The 21,880-nt window shown below is 37.0% G+C and overlaps 1 protein-coding gene across 1 annotated transcript in view; it reads right to left on the bottom strand.

The window, feature by feature from the left end:
- The window catches only part of LOC110466983 (disintegrin and metalloproteinase domain-containing protein 10-like), a 44,893-nt gene that overhangs the window by 16,072 nt on the left and 6,941 nt on the right, over positions 1–21,880 (bottom strand). The window contains exons 2-11 of the mRNA XM_021523823.1: positions 19,741–19,885; positions 17,916–18,037; positions 17,173–17,353; positions 16,352–16,451; positions 9,034–9,294; positions 8,044–8,199; positions 6,115–6,307; positions 4,251–4,426; positions 3,247–3,439; positions 760–931 (exon numbers count right to left, since the gene is read on the bottom strand). Coding sequence (XP_021379498.1) covers positions 760–931; positions 3,247–3,439; positions 4,251–4,426; positions 6,115–6,307; positions 8,044–8,199; positions 9,034–9,294; positions 16,352–16,451; positions 17,173–17,353; positions 17,916–18,037; positions 19,741–19,885 — 1,699 coding nt within the window. The remainder of the gene's footprint in view (positions 1–759; positions 932–3,246; positions 3,440–4,250; positions 4,427–6,114; positions 6,308–8,043; positions 8,200–9,033; positions 9,295–16,351; positions 16,452–17,172; positions 17,354–17,915; positions 18,038–19,740; positions 19,886–21,880) is intronic.

The following is a 21,880-nucleotide window of genomic DNA, read 5'->3' as shown; positions in this document are numbered from 1 at the left end:
CAAATATTGGAAATATCGTTGACAAACAGAAAATATATCGTCAACAATCACGGAATATATCGTAAACAAACACAAGATATATCGTTAACAAACACAGGATATATTGTCAACAAACACATGATATATCGTCAACAAACACGGGATATATCGTTAACAAAGACAGGATATATCGTCAACAAACACAGAATATATCGTCAACAAACACATGATATATCGTCAACAAACACGGGATATATCGTCAACAAATACGGGAATTATCATCATATATTGGAAATATCGTTGACAAACAGAAGATATATTGTCAACAAACACAGGATATATCGTCAACAAACACTGGATATATCGTCAACAAACACGGGATATATCGTCAACAAATACGGGAATTATCATCATATATTGGAAATATCGTTGACAAACAGAAGATATATCGTCAACAATCACGGAATATATCGTAAACAAACACAAGATATATAGTTAACAAACACAGGATATATTGTCAACCAACACATGATATATCGTCAACAAACACGGGATATATCGTCAACAAACACAGAATATATCGTCAACAAAAACATGATATATCGTCAAAAAACACAGGATATATCATCAACAAACACATGATATATCGTCAACAAATACGGGATATATCGTCAACAAACACATGATATATCGTCAACAAACACAGGATATATCGTCAATAAACACAGGATATATCGTCAACAAACACAGGAATGTTGACAGGTATGTTTTGACACTCACCTGCAATAGACCTTCTGGACACCTATTACATGTAACCGGAGTGTACAATCTGTGTCTCTCTTGGGCTCGTGACGGGGGTTACAACATTTATCGTCACAGTCGTCCTTGTAACCACAATCACACTCCTCTCCCTCCTCAACGATACCGTTACCACAGAAAGAGCCCTGCTGATCTGTAATTAAAAAGGAAGGATTTTACGAAGTTACAGCCTATTAACCCGTGGATCACAAATAAGTTTACAACATGAGTTGACCAGACGGAAATACCTATTTATACTTCTTTAACTATTTCTAGCTTCGTCCTGCCGTCCAATCATGCCGTTTCAATTGCGAAATTAATTAAATTTGATACATACACGATATAACGTCTGCTATCTTATCTTTAAAGTAAAGGAATAATGCCTAGCTCTTTGACATCGTTTACACGCATTTCACAACTGTTTGTGTATTCAAAATCTTTGAAAACGTGACTTTTTCTGTTGTCTTTAAGCACAATCCGTAATGTGGATATTAATATCATCTCATTCTACCAGGCTTCGTGCTGATTGGCTGTAATTACCTAATAGCAAATATAAACGACGCTAGCAGCACAGGTAAGCGACTCATTCTGTGACTACCCTTACGACATCGAAGTCTATTCTAGGCAAAATTCATATGGAATGTCTGTACTTCAACAAAAACGGTGGCTATACATTTCACAATTAAACAGTGAATTTATTAACAATAAATTGTTTATTTGAGCCAAAGAAATGTGTTTACCTTTGCAACAAGACAGGAAACAAAAACATTAAATATGTTTATCACATAACTGACCCATTTAATATGTCATACGGCCATGTCATAATAATGGTAATACACACGTGTAATAAAACCTAAAGGTGCAGCGAATGGTCAAAACATTGGGAACATATTCCTACGCCCCTACAGGTACTACGTTTATTTAATATCAAACATGACACATTTACTGTTAATTTAGATGAATTTGATAAATACCAATTTGTCATTATTATTTTCCTTGCGTTTAAAATTGTTCAGTATTGATAAAAAACCGGAACTAATTTGCACTGCGCGGAACGACAATACGATGATAGGAATACTTTGGTTTTACCTATGGGGAGTGAGCTGATAACACATAATTGTGTTTGATTTTTAAAATAACATTATGGCTGCTATGTGATAAATAGAATCTTACATTCGTGCCTATGTCATATTGAATTTATTAAACTCTTTCTATAACTTGATATGACATTCGCATAAAGGCTCGTCATATCAAATTATTGAACGAGTTTAATAGATTTAATGTGACATGGACACTCATGTAAGATCCTCTATTTATCATTATGTACATGGTATCCAATGAAGCAAACAGGCGATATCTTTGTTATGTTATCGAAAAAAACAAAGTCAGGGGCACCTTTAATACATTCAGTTAGAAGAAAGGGTGCCTTTAAACTGCTTGAATATGCTACACACTAGTTTTGGGCTGCAACAGATAATTTATTTCGTTTTTCCTAGAATTATTGTTTTTTCTTTGCTGTCAGACCGTATTGGTTACGTGCGACCATAACACATTTTATCACATACCTGTTGAATCTTGTTATAGTAATACAAGCAATTTTCAGACCATGAAATACAACGTTCTGTATTGCACATGTGCACTACGAAATGTTGTATTTACCTACTAGAGTGAATATATACGTCCGCGCAATAAATGAGTGCTTTTTGATTCGTTAGAAAAACACAAGTGTGTGGTCTTGCATATGTATTAAATGAATACAAATCACCCCTTTTCTATCCAAGCTTTGGTGCTCCACTTTCAGGTTGCAGCTTGTTTTCGCTATAATGTGTATGGCAGGGTATTTTACCCGTGTTAAAATATCTACGTGTTCGTATAAAGGTTTTATGCGCATATCTAATGGATCTGTATCAAACTGACGATAACATAGAATGCTCATTACATACATTACACAAATATGAAATTTTCTAAAATAGAAACAATAATAACTACAATGTACATTATTTCCCTTCATGCCTTCCCAATACTTGGGAGCTGGAAAAAATTAACTATTGTGTAGCGTAAGGTTATTTTAATTAAAATCAGGTCTTCGAATCGCCTCTGTTTACTGATATGTCGCGCGGGAGATCTAACAACATCCCGTTAAGGGTCACGTCAGAGGTCAACATGAATACGTTATCTGTTTAACAAGACAATCAAAATGCGAGATATTGTTTTCTTTCAACCAATCTGAAAGCAACTCTCTTATCACGCGACATATCAGTAAACGATTGCGATCTATTTTTAATTAGTTTGGTGTAGGGTAAGTTTTTGAAAAACATGTAATCGAAGAAATTCTTTCTCTGAAGTGAAGGCAGTTGTTTTTGTATTTCCTCCATTTTCATGGGTTGTCTCTCTTTTATACCATTTCCTTGGCCTTTAAAGTCTCCTGATGGTTATGAGAGATGCAGAAGAGCGTGCTATAATACTTACTTTGAAGACAGTTCTTTTTGAACCTCTCCTCAAGTAGGGAGTGTAACACTCGTGTCATGTTGTCCTTACTACACGCGGAAAACTCGCGGTTATGAGGCAGATCTCCGTGCGTAGCACTGGCATACATGATAAAGTTTCCCTCCGAGGCTCCGGGATAATGTGTTTTATACGGTGCACATATTCCGGTGTCATGCTGAAAAATAAAAACACGGGGTCCATATTAATAAAACCGTTTTCATGCCTAGAGGATGCACGTAACACAGAGACTTGACTGCACCTGTAAAATTTGTTAATACACACAGTATGCCAAAATGAATTAAACTGCGTCATACAGCTGTTTCGTCCTTCTGGGACTCATCAGTGATGCTAGGGGAAAAAACATCTTAACTACTCATGAAACATAGAAACCTCTAATTTATGAATTTCTAAATATAGGGGAGTACAGGTTAATTCCAAATTCATTAGTAAAGTTTGTATATTATGAAGCGTGCCACTACTGAAAGTAGACAACTGTGGTCATCAAGGCTACAGCAAACCTCGGGGACCTAACAAACCACCAGTAGAGTCTACAACCTTGTATGTTGAAGGATAAACGTTACACACGCACATATGGGTAAACTCCTTAAACTGAGATTCTGTGAAGAATTTAATGACAGCAGTCAATTCTTTATGTATGATTTTATTTCAATCCTGTATTATTATTATCTGATGTGTTTTCAAAATCTTAATGATTTCGATATATAGAATAAATGTCACTCTGAGTCCCAATATATTTCGGCCTCCTGACCTCTTCAAGGGCGAAAGCTAACGTTCGTTTCAAGTAACGTCCATCTTGCTTATACTTGAAACCACCGTTGACTTTCGCCCTTCAGGAACGCCAGCTGGAGGCCGAGGTATTTGGACTCCGAGTGACATTTATCCTATTTCTATTTTTTTTTTTATCTTTTCCCCCTTTGGAAATCATCTATTGTTTATTATGTTAATGATTTAAGGGTTAAACTTACAGGAGATCCAAAGTTGTGTCCGACCTCGTGAGCGAAGGTGAGGTGTGACACGGTAGGAGCGACACGCTTGCCATAGTTGATGATTGTGACGATACCAGTGTTAAGACTCTTACTGACTGATCGGCCATCTTCACCAGGGAACGTTTTGTACCTCTCACATATACCACCTGCTGAATCTATTCAAAAATAAAAATGATAATAATAATATTAAATGGAGGTTCTTATATACCGCTTAATTACAAGCTGGTACGTAGGGCGTCTCAAAGCATTTCACACATTATTATCCGTTGTTATAGGGCCTTTGCAACAAGCCAATATCTTTCTCATCTCACCGGGAGCATACAGCCGGTGCTGCCCTTTCGGCGCTCACAGCTAGCATTCAACAAATCGAGTACTGCCGAAACACGTACTTATTTACAGCTAAGTAGACTGGAACGAGCGGAGTAAAGTATATTGCCTAAAGATACAACACAGTGTCGTGCCGTGACTCGAACCTGCAACCCTTCAGTCACGAGCACGGCGTCCTACCACTAGTTTACCGTGCCTCCAAATAGCAAACCAACAATAATATATGTTTAAGGATGTTGAGTAAAAAAGATGCTATTTGGTGAGAAAAATGTATGTTTCAGGTACAACGACTGAAGAGAAAAAGGTAGGTCTTTTTTTCATTTTTAAGGTTGGGATGGGGTTTTAGAAATTACAAGGGTGGGTNGGGGGGGATGTCCTCTTCTGTCTTTTATTTAGAGGACAATGAAGAAACCAGAATTTATCATCGCTTTTTGCGACGGTCCGTCCCTAGGCAACCGTCTTAATACGACCGTAAATGTTCAACTGTTTCAAACAATCGAACAAGCTGTCCTTTACAAGTGATGCTTGGCTAAATCTCTGAAATTACTGTTATCAAGTTGCATTTCAAATACTGTAGTCGTACAATTTTTAGAGGTAGTCTTATTTTAGCGGCATTCGCGCTTTAAATATTGCACTTGATTATGATTGCGCCAATCAATTGAAGTTCCTATATATTATGTTCGATTGCTTTTTTTGTTTGGTGGATGTGCCAAATATCAATGTGCCAATCTGTTGCAATTTGATAATGCGCTAAAATTTGAGTGCACTAAAATAAGTACGCTTACAGTATACGGTTGTTATATATGAGTTAATGTAATAAAAAAGCATTCATACTACTACTAATGTTAAATAATCTGTGTTTATTGTGTGGGAGAAACAAAAAGAGTCGATCATTACATAGGTATGTGGGATATGGAAAGTTTGCCCTAACAAAGCCTCGGGTCTGACGCCAATACTACACGTTCGGGTAAAATGTCATATCCCACATACCCATATATGGTAAAATCCATTTAACATTTATTTGGAATACGAGATTAAGATACAACCTTGGTATCTTTGTGGGATACTTTCATTAAATACTAGTGTTGTAGACTCCCTTCTCTATCTTCCTTAAGGCCACGTTTAAATAGCAGGATATTGTTTTCCTGGTGAATACCAATATCAGTTTATTCTGTCAAATGGACTGTATTCTTAAAATATATGTGAATGATAGTCATATGTTTGGATTCAACCGCAAGATACATGTAGTTTAACATTATATATTTAATTAATTTCATAGTACCTAACACGACGAAAAAGTTTTTAAAAAGCCTCAAATCTTTGGGGTATAACTTTATAGTACGGTCGCCTGGCATTGAATGCAGTAAATGAAAAGTACCGCTCTGATTGGCCTTTAATCAAAGTGATTGCTTTACACTTCTACAGATATTACTTTGATATCTATCCCAGCGTTATATATCGGTCACATGAAAATAAGAGAATCCAAATTTTCAATGGACAAAATGAACAGACGTACTTTCGGGTGAAGCTACCCAGGCAAGTCCCAATGTTCCCCCAGAAAAGTCTCGCGCCGTAAAGGTGAAGGCCAGGCAGAACTGGTCGTGATCTTCTCGTGACGTCAGATCGAGGAAATTACTGACGTCAATATCCGGGTTACAGAACTGATTAGCCCTCGTAGTGTTACAATTCTCTGACTCGTCGGTCATTACCTGTGGTAACAGAAACAGAAACATCACTGTATGTGTGAGTGACCTTATGGTACAGGCAATATGATCATACAACATTAATAAAGTCACAATCAAAAATAATAACAATAATCCCGAAGTCAACTTCTGTCACCACAGTCCAAACTATTTCGGAACCCCAACCTTAGGGATTTCGGGAATAATCGGCAAATGCGTTATTATATATTTATATTTTTTAAGTTCGAATTAGATTTTATTTCCAAAGCATCTTTTAGGAGGGGTGCCAGGGTTGAGTGCCCCAGTATTACATCACCGGTAGTCAACTAGGCAGGGCGTTTGTGCAGAATCCGTCTTTATTTGAAATTTCTACCAATACCAAAGGTGATATGCTGTCTCTCGCAACACTTAGGGTTTATAGTAGCTATTTATTTATATGTGGTCATTAGCTTTTCATACAAATCTAGATGTTTACCCAATTTCTATCGATTGACCGCCTTGGCTGACTTATAGTGTTTACCTTACGTGACAAATGTATCAGTTTTGTAAACAAAGTATTTACTTTTTACGTAATAACATTTGTGAAATGTGCACCGCAGTAAAATATCGTTGTATATACTCAACAATTGGCGTAGTGAAAAACATCTGTTTGACGTTAAATTAGAGAAAAAAAACACACTCAGAAATTATGTAAGTAGAAAGTGATTTTCAAACGTTTATTTTTTCTTCAACAAAGTATTATTTACATGGGAACTGATCGATAAGTCTGTATTATGTGGCTTGAAATGTTTATCGCAAGGTGTTTTGTACATTTATATTTTGTTAGGCCCATGCATTTTGTATTTCTATAAATATTATTTTGAAAAGAAAAATACAACTTCATGGCCAAATTTCGTAAAAGTTGATAAGCTTAATCACTGTATTACATATTTGAATCTGTAATAATTTTGTCAATAGTTAAGGTAAAAAGCCGAAATTTTGCATGAAGGTTTACTGTACTGAAATGTCTGGAAAGCTTTCATTCAGTTTAAGGTCCTATTTCATTGTTAAAAAAAAATTTGCGCTAATCGCTAGTATTTCTATAAAATAATTGTGCAGGTCATACATGTAGGTAGGGTATTAGTTTTGATATGTACAAGTAGCTTGCACCAAGAACTTCATGAAAACGAGGGTATATGAAAAACATGTTAATGGGAGGGATTCCACAAATCTACTTTCCAGAATAAATAGGAATGTAAACTCGTTCTATGTGATGTAGCGACATAACTATAATCGCCCTGTTTCATTTGTCTTGTTTATGTTCTTTCTATCGTTGTTTGACGTACTCGCAACAACAAGGATAAAATAGAGACGGTTGTCAAGGAGACACCACTGAGAAAATGAATAAGTAAAAAAGAAAAAATATAGAGATCCTTAGCGTTGAATTTTCCATGTCCCGTTAACAGAGGACACAGATTATGCAGTTTCCCATATAAGTAACCTCTCACAACACAATCCATAAGGATACAATAAGTCTATTTCCGGTATTTATATTTACATGGTGCATGCCGCCAATGAAGCAGAAAACGCTTACCCTTCCGGAACACCTGGCCTTATTATCAATGTACATTTTTAAAATGGGTCTCCATGTAAATATTTCCTTTGTTCATAATTTCCCTAGACTTTTTGTTATCGGTATTGTGTTCAAATTATGGTTGATGTTGACACTTTTGTATGTTTATATAGTTTGTTTTTGACATTGCGAATAGTTATTGTAGACTTACCGATGTCCTTTGAACCCTAAACCTGACCCCGATGTAGTAGTAGTCGGTCGGCTGGGTGGGGTACGTTGTAAAGTTGGTCGGATTGTAGATAAGATTTATGGCGGCCACGTGACTGGCAAACATTGCCAGTATTTCGTTCTTGGCTACACTATCATCCTGGAAAAAATACATCATCTGATTGATATAAACGATCTTATAATAGGCTTTGCTTTGTGGAATATGTTTTCAAGTATGGGCAATATCATAAATTAAAACATATAAGCAAAAACTAGAAACAAGACGTCATATTGCCCCCTCTAAAAGATCCAGTAAGTTGTTTAGAGCGATATCGCAAATTTATGAAACCGCGAAAATAAATAGAATAAATACCTATGCCTATATCATCTCAATATTTGAGCCTAATATCATTAGTATGTGTGACAGATGCTTAAAACTACTGACTAACCACCTTATAATGGGTGATCACTCGATGCAACTTACATTTCTCTTGCAACATATATATGAACCATTCTAATGTTCCCGTTTTTATAGTTCTGTTAATGGAATCTTCTTAATTGAGGAAATACAGAGAATGAAAAACAAAAACATAAAAATAATTATTGTTTTGTTAATCTTTAAATAAGAATACTAATTAAATGTATTATATTCGAGAATCATAATAAGTTTTTTGACATGAACAAGCTTTCGTTTCGTGATTGATATCAAACTGCTATTTTTCATTTATATATAAAACCGATTTGACGTAAACATTGTAAAATATATTTTTAATTATTTTCATTTACAAAACAGTCATTAATAGATATGTTGGAATCGACAAAGACCAATATACCAGTAAACAACGTTTAGGCTGATAGCAAATTATAGCATTGACTTTCATTATTGGTTGAAAATTTGATATTTATTAAATTGCTCCTAACATAACTGTATATTCCATTCATAGGTTTCGGTTACGATACGTGACGTCACGTAGTTGTGGCCCTTTTCACCTACCGTGACCTGTTGTTTGATATATCGCCACAAAACTGGGTCAGATCTCAGGTACATGTAGCAAGTATTCTGCGCCCCTAGACGATCTGCCGAGTTGGATTTGGGGACATTTCGTCTCACTCGATCATCCGAGTGTTTGCGTTGTGATGCATTGGAGGGCGTTTTACTGGTATTGTCAGGGGTTATCGCGTCTTCTGTGTCATGCTGTGTAGTTCCTGCCGCGTCACTGTGCCCACTGTTCACAAACCTGCTGTATCGACTTGCCTGAAACAATATGATTTAATAAAAATAATTCTTTATTCATATAAACACTAGAAGATGGTAATTCTAAGCGTTGCTAAACTATTTTATCTTTTATTAAACTCCATCCTGTATTAAACCGTTTATTTTTGACGGATTTAGTATATGTGTTCAATTGAAACTTTGACAGGAGAAATATAGTAACTTCATTATGATGTATCGATTTGTCCAGTGTTGTGAAGGTTTCGTTTTATAAGGTTAACGACCTTTTCACAGCTGAGGCCATTTAAGGATGTGGTTTGGTGTTATTGGGTATAACGTCCTATTAACAGATAAGGCCATTTAAGGAGGTGGTTTGGTGTTATTGGGTATAACGTCCTATTAACAGATAAGGCCATTTAAGGAGGTGGTTTGGTTTTATAGGGTATAACGTCCTATTAACAGCCAAGGTCATTTAAGGACGTGGTTTGGTGTTATTGGGTATAACGTCCTATTAACAGCTAATGCCATTTAAGGAGGTGGTTTGGTGTTCTTGGGTATAACGTCCTATTAACAGCCAAGGTCATTTAAGGACGTGGTTTTGTGGTATTGGGTATAACGTCCTATTAACAGCTAAGTCCATTTAAGGAGGTGGTTTGGTGTTCTTGGGTATAACGTCCTATTAACAGATAATGCCATTTAAGGACGTGGTTTGGTTTTATTGGGTATAACAGATAAGGCCATTTAAGGATGTGGGTTGGTGTTATTGGGTATAACATCCTTTTAACAGCCAAGGCCATTTAAGGACGTGGTTTGGTGTTATTGAGTATAACATCCTATTAACAGCTAAGGCTATTTAAGGACGTGGTTTGGTGTTATTTGGTATAACATCCTGTTAACAGCCAAGGCCATTTAAGGACGTAGTTTGGTGTTGTTGGGTATAACGTCCTATTAACAGCTAAGTCCATTTAAGGAGGTGGTTTGGTGTTATTGGGCATAACGTCCTATTAACAGATAAGGTCATTTAAGGATGTGGTTTGGTGTTATTGGGAATAACGTCCTATTAACAGATAAGGCTATTTAAGGATGTGGTTTGGTGTTATTCGGTATAGCGTCCTATTAACAGATAAGGCCATTTAAGGACGTGGTTTGGTTTTTTTGGGTATAACATCCTATTAACAGCTAAAGCCATTTAAGGACGTGGTTTGGTTTTATTGGGTATAACAGATAAGGCCATTTAAGGACGAGGTTTGGTGTTATTGGGTATAACATCCTTTTAACAGCCAAGGCCATTTAAGGACGTGGTTTGTTGTTATTGGGTATAACGTCCTATTAAAAGATAAGGCCATTTAAGGATGTGGGTTGGTGTTATTGTGTATAACGTCCTATTAACAGATAATGCCATTTAAGGACGTGGTTTGGTTTTTTAGGGTATAACGTCCTATTAACAGCCAAGGTCAGTTAAGGACGTGGTTTGGTGTTATTGAGTATAACATCCTATTAACAGCTAAAGCCATTTAAGGACGTGGTTTGGTTTTTTTGGGTATAACATCCTATTAACAGCTAAGGTCATTTAAGGACGTGGTTTGGTGTTATTTGGTATAACATCCTGTTAACAGCCAAGGCCATTTAAGGACCTGGTTTGGTGTTATTGGGTATAAGGTGTTATTGGGTATAACGTCCTATTAAAAGATAAGGCCATTTAAGGATGTGGCTTGGTGTTATTGGGTATAACGTCATATTAACAGCCAAGGCCATTTAAGGACGTAGTTTGGTGTTGTTGGGTATAACGTCCTATTAACAGATAATGCCATTTAAGGACGTGGTTTGGTTTTTTAGGGTATAACGTCCTATTAACAGCTGAGGCCATTTAAGGATGTGGTTTGGTGCTATTGGGTATAACGTCCTATTAACAGCCAAGGTCATTTAAGGACGTGGTTTTGTGGTATTGGGTATAACGTCCTATTAACAGCTAAGTCCATTTAAGGAGGTGGTTTGGTGTTATTGGGTACAACGTCCTATTAACAGATAAGGCTATTTAAGGATGTGGTTTGGTGTTATTGGGTCTAACATCCTATTAACAGCCAAGGCCATTTAAGGATGTGGTTTGGTGCTATTGGGTATAACGTCCTATTAAAAGATAAGGCCATTTAAGGATGTGGGTTGGTGTTATTGTGTATAACGTCCTATTAACAGATAATGCCATTTAAGGACGTGGTTTGGTTTTATTGGGTATAACATCCTCTTAACAGATAAGGCCATTTAAGGACGAGGTTTGGTGTTATTGGGTATAACATCCTTTTAACAGCCAAGGCCATTTAAGGACGTGGTTTGGTTTTTTAGGGTATAACGTCCTATTAACAGCTAATGCCATTTAAGGAGGTGGTTTGGTGTTATTGGGTACAACGTCCTATTAACAGATAAGGCAATTTAAGGATGTGGTTTGGTGTTATTTGGTATAACATCCTGTTAACAGCCAAGGCCATTTAAGGACGTGGTTTGGTTTTATTGGGTATAACAGATAAGGCCATTTAAGGATGTGGGTTGGTGTTATTGTGTATAACGTCCTATTAACAGATAATGCCATTTAAGGACGTGGTTTGGTTTTTTTGGGTATAACATCCTATTAACAGCTAAAGCCATTTAAGGACGTGGTTTGGTTTTATAGGGTACAACGTCCTTCAAAGAGCCAAGGCCATTTAAGGGCATGGTTTGGTTTTATTAGGTTGAACGTCAGCTTAAGGTTCATCAAGCCCCTTAAGATGCTGTAGTCACCTAAACTTTCAACCTATTAACAGATAAGGCCATTTATGGATGTGGTTTGGTGTTATTGGGAATAACGTCCTATTAACAGATAAGACCATTTAAGGAGGTGGTTTGGTTTTATAGGGGATAACGTCCTATTAACAGCCAAGGCCATTTAAGGACGGGGTTTGGTGTTATAGGGTATAACGTCCTATTAACAGCCAAGGTCAGTTAAGGACGTGGTTTGGTGTTATTGAGTATAACATCCTATTAACAGCTAAGGCTATTTAAGGACGTGGTTTGGTGTTATTGAGTATAACATCCTATTAACAGCTAAGGCTATTTAAGGACGTGGTTTGGTGTTATTTGGTATAACATCCTGTTAACAGCCAAGGCCATTTAAGGACGTGGATTGGTTTTATAGGGTATAACGTCCTATTAACAGCTAAGGCCATTTAAGGAGGTGGTTTGGTGTTCTTGGGTATAACGTCCTATTAACAGATAATGCCATTTAAGGACGTGGTTTGGTTTTATTGGGTATAACAGATAAGGCCATTTAAGGACGTGGTTTCGTGTTATTTGGTATAACATCCTATTAACAGCTAAGGCTATTTAAGGACGTGGTTTGGTGTTATTGAGTATAACATCCTATTAACAGCTAAAGCCATTTAAGGACGTGGTTTGGTTTTATTGGGTATAACATCCTATTAACAGCTAAGGCCATTTAAGGACGTGGTTTGGTGTTATTTGGTATAACATCCTATTAACAGCCAAGGCCATTTAAGGACGTAGTTTGGTGTTATTGGGTATAACGTCCTATTAACAGCCAAGGCCATTTAAGGATGTGGTTTGGCGTTATTGGGTATAACGTCCTATTAACAGATAAGGCCATTTAAGGACGTGGGTTGGTGTTATTGGGTATAACATCCTATTAACAGATAAGGCCATTTAAGGACGTGGTTTGATGTTATTGGGTATAACGTCCTATTAACAGATAATGCCATTTAAGGACGTGGTTTGGTTTTATTGGGTATAACATCCTATTAACAGATAAGGCCATTTAAGGATGTGGTTTGGTGTTATTTGGTATAACATCCTATTAACAGCCAAGGCCATTTAAGGACGTAGTTTGGTGTTGTTGGGTATAACGTCCTATTAACAGATAATGCCATTTAAGGACGTGGTTTGGTTTTATTGGGTATAACATCCTATTAACAGATAAGGCCATTTAAGGACGTGGTTTGGTGTTATTGGGTATAACGTCCTATTAACAGATAAGGCCATTTAAGGACGTGGTTTGGTGTTATTGGGTATAACGTCCTATTAACAGCCAAGGCCATTTAAGGATGTGGTTTGGCGTTATTGGGTATAACGTCCTATTAACAGATAAGGCCATTTAAGGAGGTGGTTTGGTGTTATTGGGTATAACGTCCTATTAACAGATAATGCCATTTAAGGATGTGGTTTGGTGTTATTGGGTATAACGTCCTATGAACAGATAAGGCCATTTAAGGATGTGGTTTGGTGTTATTTGGTATAACATCCTATTAACAGCCAAGGCCATTTAAGGATGTGGTTTGGCGTTATTGGGTATAACGTCCTATTAACAGATAAGGCCATGTAAGGACGTGGTTTGGTTTTAAAGGGTAAAAAGTCCTATTAACAGCTAAAGCCATTTAAGGACGTGGTTTGGTTTTATAGGGTACAACGTCCTTTAAAGAGCCAAGGCCATTTAAGGGCATGGTTTGGTTTTATTAGGTTGAACGTCAGCTTAAGGTTCATCAAGCCCCTTAAGATGCTGTAGTCACCTAAACTTTCAACCCCCTGATAGGTCATATTCAAAGACCTCAGTTAAAAATCGGAACTTATATATGTTACTTGTACATATTGAACTTGTTCATTGGCTATACAAAAATATACATAGCCAGGTTAACGTAGTCTAAACAAGGCATTAAGGCTGATGTCTCCATAAAGATAGCTCACTGGACTTTTAATCAATCTCATTTGCGATCCAACTGAGTGCTGAGAAATGACCCTTTATTTAAAGTTTATTTATATACCTAGGTCATGCGGGGCTTTATTTCTCTTCTACTAGCTGTTGAGAGGAATTCCGACCTCAAATAGATGTTGCCGTGCGAAACCACTAAAATCATAGTAAACTCCCCTGGTAATACATATAGGCAATTTATAAATAAGAAAACAAAGGCTAGGAAACCTTGATCGATAAATGAACTTTAGATGATGTGCCATTCGTATCATTCTGTGATAAACATTGAAGCTAAAAAATACCATAATGTTTATAACAAGTCTAGCTTTTTATAAAAGCATTGAATGTTAAGAAAGGAGATTTTATATGAAGTTTAGGTAGTGTTTATAGTCAAAGGTATATGGTTTTACACATATGTATATCGGTAAAATATGTTACGCGGGCGTTTTGCTGTGATTTTTGTACTTTCCCATAGCAACAACCATCTTTTTTGTGAGGCCGGTATGCCTCTCCGCACATAGTTAAAGAGAAAGAAAGCCCCGCATGACCTAGGTATATAAACAATCTTCAAATAACATGTCATTTCGTAACATTCAGTTTGGTCGCTTAAGAGATGAACATGTTATAGATCTGGTGAGCAACATTTATCACTACATAAGCCTTAATGCCGTGTTTTTTCACCGTTTACCTGGTTATGTACCTTTTTAATAGGTCTTGTACAAGTTCAATATATTTAAATTACATACATTTTCCGATTTTTGATAAGATATTTGAATATGACGTGCCAGGGGGTTGAAATTTTGGGTGACTATTACATCTTTTAGGGGGCTTGTTGAACCTTAAGTGGTGGTTTTGTTTGGTCTTAGCTTGTTTAGCGTCCTATTAACTGCTAAGGTGATTTAAGGACGTGCGCATGATAAATTCGTGCGTGTTTGTATGTTAGTTGGGTATATTGGTGTATTTGTTTTCACTGCGATAGCGTATACAGATGCCAAATTTCAGAAATAATACTCAGGCCCAAAAGTGAAGTATTGGGAAAACAAGGCATTAGGAGACAAAAAAGGCTGTAGAGGACACAGAAGCTAATCACGAATCATGTAGGGAACTCCCACATAAGTTGCCTCGAAAAGGAATATATTAGGAAACTGCTTCAAAAAATGTAGAAAAGTTGACAGTGAACTGCCTTGGTGTATCGAGGTTTTACTGAAAGCATGAAAATAATTACATAATTGAGAGTATTTTTTCCCATTTTGTTGTGACATTAAGTAATCTGTTTTAGTTTTTGATAGACAATCAATATAAAAAAAATGGTAGAACTGAGCACAAGAATATCAAATTGTTCACGTAATCTCTTTAGACTAGGTTACAAGTACACAGTTAAAAAAAATCGACAATTACAAAAAGGTAGAATATATTTAAGTATTGCAAAAAAACATCAATCTAGAAATATTTGAGAGAAACGGAGTAAGTTAAGTGATTTATGAAAAATGATGGACCTGTGTAAATGATATTACATTTGGTTTGATTAAACAGATTTTATTTGTCAAGCATCAAAGACGATTAAGATTAAGCACAAGTATTCATAACATAGAAACACTCTCTGAAAACGTCATCTCTCTAGCAACGACATCTCCCTAGCAACGTCACTTCAGTAGCACCATAGCAATGTCATCTCCCTAGAGACGCTGTCTATAAGGAAACGCCATATATACAATCTCTGTAGAAACGCCATCTCCCTAGGAACACCATCTTTCTATAAAACCATATACTCAAAAGAGCTGACTGCAGACATCAAGTTAACGATAAACCTCGGGGACTTAGTTTATATTAAAAGATGAATTTAACACACGCACAAATGATTAAGTTCTATCTTCCTATAAACGTCACCACCCTAGCAACGACATTTCCCTAAAAACGTCACTTAAGCAAATCTTTCATTTCTATAGAAATGTCATCTCCCTTAAAACGTCATCTTCCTACAAACATCATCTCCCTCGGTAATAGGTATTGTAAACACTTATGCATAATGTCTTGATATTTACTTTAAACATTAAAAGTCATCACTTATTAACAGATAAGTAAATGTGTGTTACACAACTACGTCAAACTGATTATACACGTTACATTAACATTGTAAAGATTTAGCAACTGTCAAATTGTAATGCATATAAACTGTACTTTTGAATGAGAATCACATGGAAGGTTTAAGCTGTTTTATCTGATCATTAACACAGGGAATATAGACATCCTTGTGATGCTGCATGCTCGAATATAGCACTAAACACGATTATATAGAACAGATCTATTTTTGTTTCACTAAACTTTTCTTTTGTTAAACCCCAATAAAACCTGCACGAGAGATGACGTTACCTTATTGTTGTTACGGTCAGCTTCTGGAGTTGATCTCTGATCCATCCACTGCCGATGTCTGTCCACACCACATGTCCCGACCCCCGGGGCTCGACGATGTCTGACAATGTGTAATGTTTAAACAAATCAATTTCGAAGTTAAAAAATAAACGAAATATCTATTTAATTAGACAGTAATATAATATAGATTATTAACGCGTTTTAATGATACTGTATATTATGCGTGTTTTAACGAGATTACTCACGTGTTTTAACGAGATTACTAACGCGTTTTAACGAGATTACTAACGTGTTTTAACGAGATTACTAACGTGTTTCATTGAGATTACTAACGCGTTTTAACGAGATTACTAACGCGTTTTAACGAGATTACTAACGCCTTTTAACGAGTTAACTAACGTGTTTTAACTTGTTAGTAGATGCCTTATCGCATTAAAACGTGATACCTAACGTGTTTCAACGAGATTACTAACGTGTTTTAACGAGATTACTAACGCGTTTTAACGAGATTACTAACGCGTTTTAACGAGATTACTAACGTGTTTTAACGAGATTACTAACGTGTTTTAATGAGATTACTAACGTGTTTTAACGAGATTACTAACGCCTTTTAACGAGCTAACTAACGTGTTTTAACTTGGTAGTAGATGCCTTATCGCATTAAAACGTGATATCTAACGCGTTTTAACGAGCTAGTTAACGCCAGTTTTCAAAAGATATTAACATACATCTAAAAAATATTTGCCTTAAATTTTTAAAAGACTTTTAAGAACCCTATTTTAGCTAGAGCTTTTGTCGATAAATCTAGGATCTCTACTGACCGGTATGGGTCGAGGTTGACATGGTCACTCTTGTAAATGACCGAGTGGTAGGGTACGACTTGTCCGGCTGGGAGAAACCTCCGGACATGTTCAATGTGGTAAACAGTGCCGTCTCCGAGAACCAGGAATCCCCGGAACACTCCGTCTAGTACACTGCCGTGCACGTAGGAAGCAGGATCTCCTAGAAAACAATTAATTCAAACTATATCTATATGTTGTATACTGTAAAAGTGGAAATTTTCGCGTGTTGAAATGTTCGCCTTCTGACTCTTTAATCTCACCGGTGTGTGGAAATGTTCGTGTTGGCAATGATTATGATATAAAAATATACATTGTATGTAACTCCATTCTTTAGATAAATATTCGCGTGTGGATATTTCCACGATATTTTACTCCACGGGAAAAACGATTTTTTTTATTATCTGACAGGATATAAATGTATAAAGAAAAAACATGAAAAAAAATGTATAAGTATTACGAAATATAACAAGATAACATGGTATTAATGAATACTATAATTACATTATTATAAAATGTAATAGATACCACCGGGGCGAATAGTTTTGAATTTATTGGAAGCGTATTTGAGCTTATATACAATCGTTTGATAAACCCTAAGAGTTTAAGGTTATACACAAACTTTGATAAGTCCTAAACTTTCCTTTTTAATTTTCAATTTTATTTATTTCATTACTGTGAGAAGACTAAGATGAGAGACTGGATGTTATATATTTATAACTGACCTTTGACCTTGCCCGTGTATACAAAAGATATATCTGCAGGGTACGTAGATCCATTGGTGTGTTGTAGTACAAAGTCTGGTGTAAATATAGAATCATCCGGAACCAGCTCTAACTGGAAGTCCCTGGAAATGATAAAGTATGGAAGAAAATTGCATCAATCCTCCAAAAGGATGTATATATTCCCGCTTGAATGAAGAATAATTATATTTCAATTATTTCTCTTTCCCGAAAAAGTTTATGACGTCATGTAACTATAACGGAGATATAATAAGCATCATTATCTCCAAAAAACCCCACAGATATGTCTGATGAAGCACAAGAAGGAAGAAAATGTTAGCGGTTAGTTTTGTGTGTCTGTTTTCTTATTATTTATAAGGAAGTCAGACTAATTGATATATGTCAAGGTCACCTTAATGTTGAAATCAATATATTATATTTTGGGTTCATTCCGAGCGTAGCAAACTTATCTGATTTTAAGTCAATCAGTCAATATTTAACATATGTATACCTTAGTGACGTCATACTTATATTTTTTTATTGAAACTGCCATGACAAGTCGGTTGACTTGCCCTTCAGAATGAATCTACGTGATTTAATGTAACAGATTTGATAATTTGTTATCCCAGCAAATTAGTGGCAAAATTTCACAACTCTAGACCTAGTTAAGACTTCCAGAGGACGTGGTTTCAACTTCACCCATATGAGCAAAACGTTTCGCAATATCAAATATTGTAGACATTCGATAGGCTCTCCCACTATCAGGAGACACCCTTATAGCATGGCTTTCTGCCTCTTCGTTGTTCAGGAACAAAAGGAGATTTTAACACGTTTGAATCTGCGGACCTTTTATTAATTTCCGGTCTCGCGAGATCTCCCTTTTACTTTTTGGATACTGTTTCCTGTATGTTTATATCATTGATAAGTCATTGCCGAAAATAAAAACACACCTTCCAGAACTAGTATGAAGAAGTAATCAACTTCAGTGATCTTACGCAAGAAACAGAAAATAACAACAACAGTGTTTTGCCGAACAAGCAAAAAATAATCAAAAACAGTGTTCTCATGAAACAAACAAAAATAAAGAACAATTGCCCTACAGTTAATAATATCCAAAAGTAAAGGGAGATTATTGTACGTACGAACGTCCGTGGAATTCTTTAGTATATATATTTGTTTGCGCTATATGAGTCGGAATTAGTACAGCGTCAGCAGTAACCAAATAGACCACATTTGTATAGTTTTGTGCAATTTTAAATAGGACCAGTGAGGATTGTCATTTGTATGCAAAATATGTTCATGCTTAAAATGTTTCCAATTAAAGAAAATTAAAATTTGAAGAATGGTTTGGAAATGAAGTGTTTGCAACTTTTTCATTGTCGTAGTATGCTGTTATCATGAAAACATCTAAATCAGGGGAGCATGACGGCAAACAACTCGAAAGAGCTGTCAAGGTTTCCTTTTGTCGAGGTCAGGGATACGTTTCAAATATAAGGCCAATTGGTTTCATATTGTGCACAGAAAGTCCATAAATGACTTAGATGTAAAACTATTGACATTATTAAAAGAAATTACCCATGAACACCTTTTATAGCCACTTATTCATTTATTTGAGTTGCTTTTAAACCTTAAGTGAACAAACGACAATTCCTAGAATTTAGGGTTCTTGTGCGGTAGGTAGAGATTTTCCCCGAATTTTTCACGAAAACTGCCCAGGTTGTGAGATGTTTACTATTCCGTTTATAGAGCTGACAAAAGGTCACATGCAGCTTTGCTTTAAATACTTCCAATTTCTATTATCAAATTAAAAAATACGGGAGTATCTTACCTCTTGTAAGCGTTGAATTTGAATATTAAGTGACGTTGTGTACTCGAACGCCTGAAACGTAGGTGGCGCTGATGTAAAGTATCGGTGTCGTAATGAAGCTCTTCATACTGTGTAATATAATCATCTAGCTGCTTGCCTTGGGAGGCTAAAATAGAAAACATAAGATTGGTTGGTTGCATATTTAACGTCCTATTAACAGCTAAGGTCATTCAAGGACGTGCCTCCATGCGTGTTATGCATGGTGAATGTATAACACAATGTATGTGAAATAGAAAAAACATAAGATTGGTTGGTTTATATGGATTAACGTCCTATCATCCTCTAAGGTTATTTAAGGACGTGCCTCCATGTGTAAGCGTGCATGTGTGTCTGTGTGCCAGAGCAGGGTGTGTTGGTGTATTTGCCTCCTTGTGATAGCGCGGATCTGATGCTGACTTTAGAGTGCTACCTCGATATACCACCCGGCCACATTATACTGACAACGGGTAAACCAGTTATTGCCATTACCCTAAATGCTAAACGTTAACCAGGGGATAACAACTACATATTGTTTAAGGACTTTGGTATGTCCCGGCCTGGGACAGAACCCATTGTCTTCCTAACCTGGGCGAGCATTCAACATTAAAGACAAACGTGAGGTGTTGTCAAGCAAGGCGCTAGACAATTTTAAGGACTTTGGACCCGCTACCTACCCTTCTATTTGCGAACGCTGATCACCAGTCAAAAGTGAAGTATTACCAAGCGAGGCTCTAGGAAAGAAAAGGTTGTTAGGAAGTATAGAGAAAATATGAAGATCCCAAATGTTGATTTGGGAGGAGCAGATCTTTTGTGGTTTCTTCAATGGGAGCTTTGAAGAAGACACAGAAGAAATGTATCCCCCGATTATGCAGGGGCTCCCACATTGGTCGCCTTTTACGGGTCCGAGTGGGTTCGAGCCACGGCACGGCACTGTGTTGTATCTTTGAGCAAGATAGTTTACTCCGCTTGTTCCAGTCTACTCAGCTGTAAATGAGTACGTGGTTGGGCAGTGCTAGAATTGTTGAATGCTAGCTGTAAGCGCCGAAATGGCAGCATCGGCTGTATGCTCACCAGGGAGTTGAGAAAGATATTGGCTGGTTGTAAAAGGCCCTATAACCACGGATAATAATATGTAAACTGCTTTGAGACGACCTACGAACTAGGTTGTGGCGGTATATAAGAACCGCTTTGAGACGACCTACGAACTAGGTTGTGGCGGTATATAAGAACCGCTTTGAGACGACCTACGAACTAGGTTGTGGCGGTATATAAGAACCGCTTTGAGACGACCTACGAACTAGGTTGTGGCGGTATATAAGAACCGCTTTGAGACGACCTACGAACTAGGTTGTGGCGGTATATAAGAACCGCTTTGAGACGACCTACGAACTAGGTTGTGGCGGTATATAAGAACCGCTTTGAGACGACCTACGAACTAGGTTGTGGCGGTATATAAGAACCGCTTTGAGACGACCTACGAACTAGGTTGTGGCGGTATATAAGAACCGCTTTGAGACGACCTACGAACTAGGTTGTGGCGGTATATAAGAACCGCTTTGAGACGACCTACGAACTAGGTTGTGGCGGTATATAAGAACCGCTTTGAGACGACCTACGAACTAGGTTGTGGCGGTATATAAGAACCGCTTTGAGACGACCTACGAACTAGGTTGTGGCGGTATATAAGAACCGCTTTGAGACGACCTACGAACTAGGTTGTGGCGGTATATAAGAACCGCTTTGAGACGACCTACGAACTAGGTTGTGGCGGTATATAAGAACCGCTTTGAGACGACCTACGAACTAGGTTGTGGCGGTATATAAGAACCGCTTTGAGACGACCTACGAACTAGGTTGTGGCGGTATATAAGAACCGCTTTGAGACGACCTACGAACTAGGTTGTGGCGGTATATAAGAACCGCTTTGAGACGACCTACGAACTAGGTTGTGGCGGTATATAAGAACCGCTTTGAGACGACCTACGAACTAGGTTGTGGCGGTATATAAGAACCGCTTTGAGACGACCTACGAACTAGGTTGTGGCGGTATATAAGAACCGCTTTGAGACGACCTACGAACTAGGTTGTGGCGGTATATAAGAACCGCTTTGAGACGACCTAC

Source organism: Mizuhopecten yessoensis, unplaced genomic scaffold, assembly GCF_002113885.1.
Source record: "Mizuhopecten yessoensis strain PY_sf001 unplaced genomic scaffold, ASM211388v2 scaffold11151, whole genome shotgun sequence".
Taxonomy (NCBI): Eukaryota; Metazoa; Mollusca; class Bivalvia; order Pectinida; family Pectinidae; genus Mizuhopecten; species Mizuhopecten yessoensis.
This window is presented reverse-complemented; position numbering and strand designations above follow the sequence as displayed.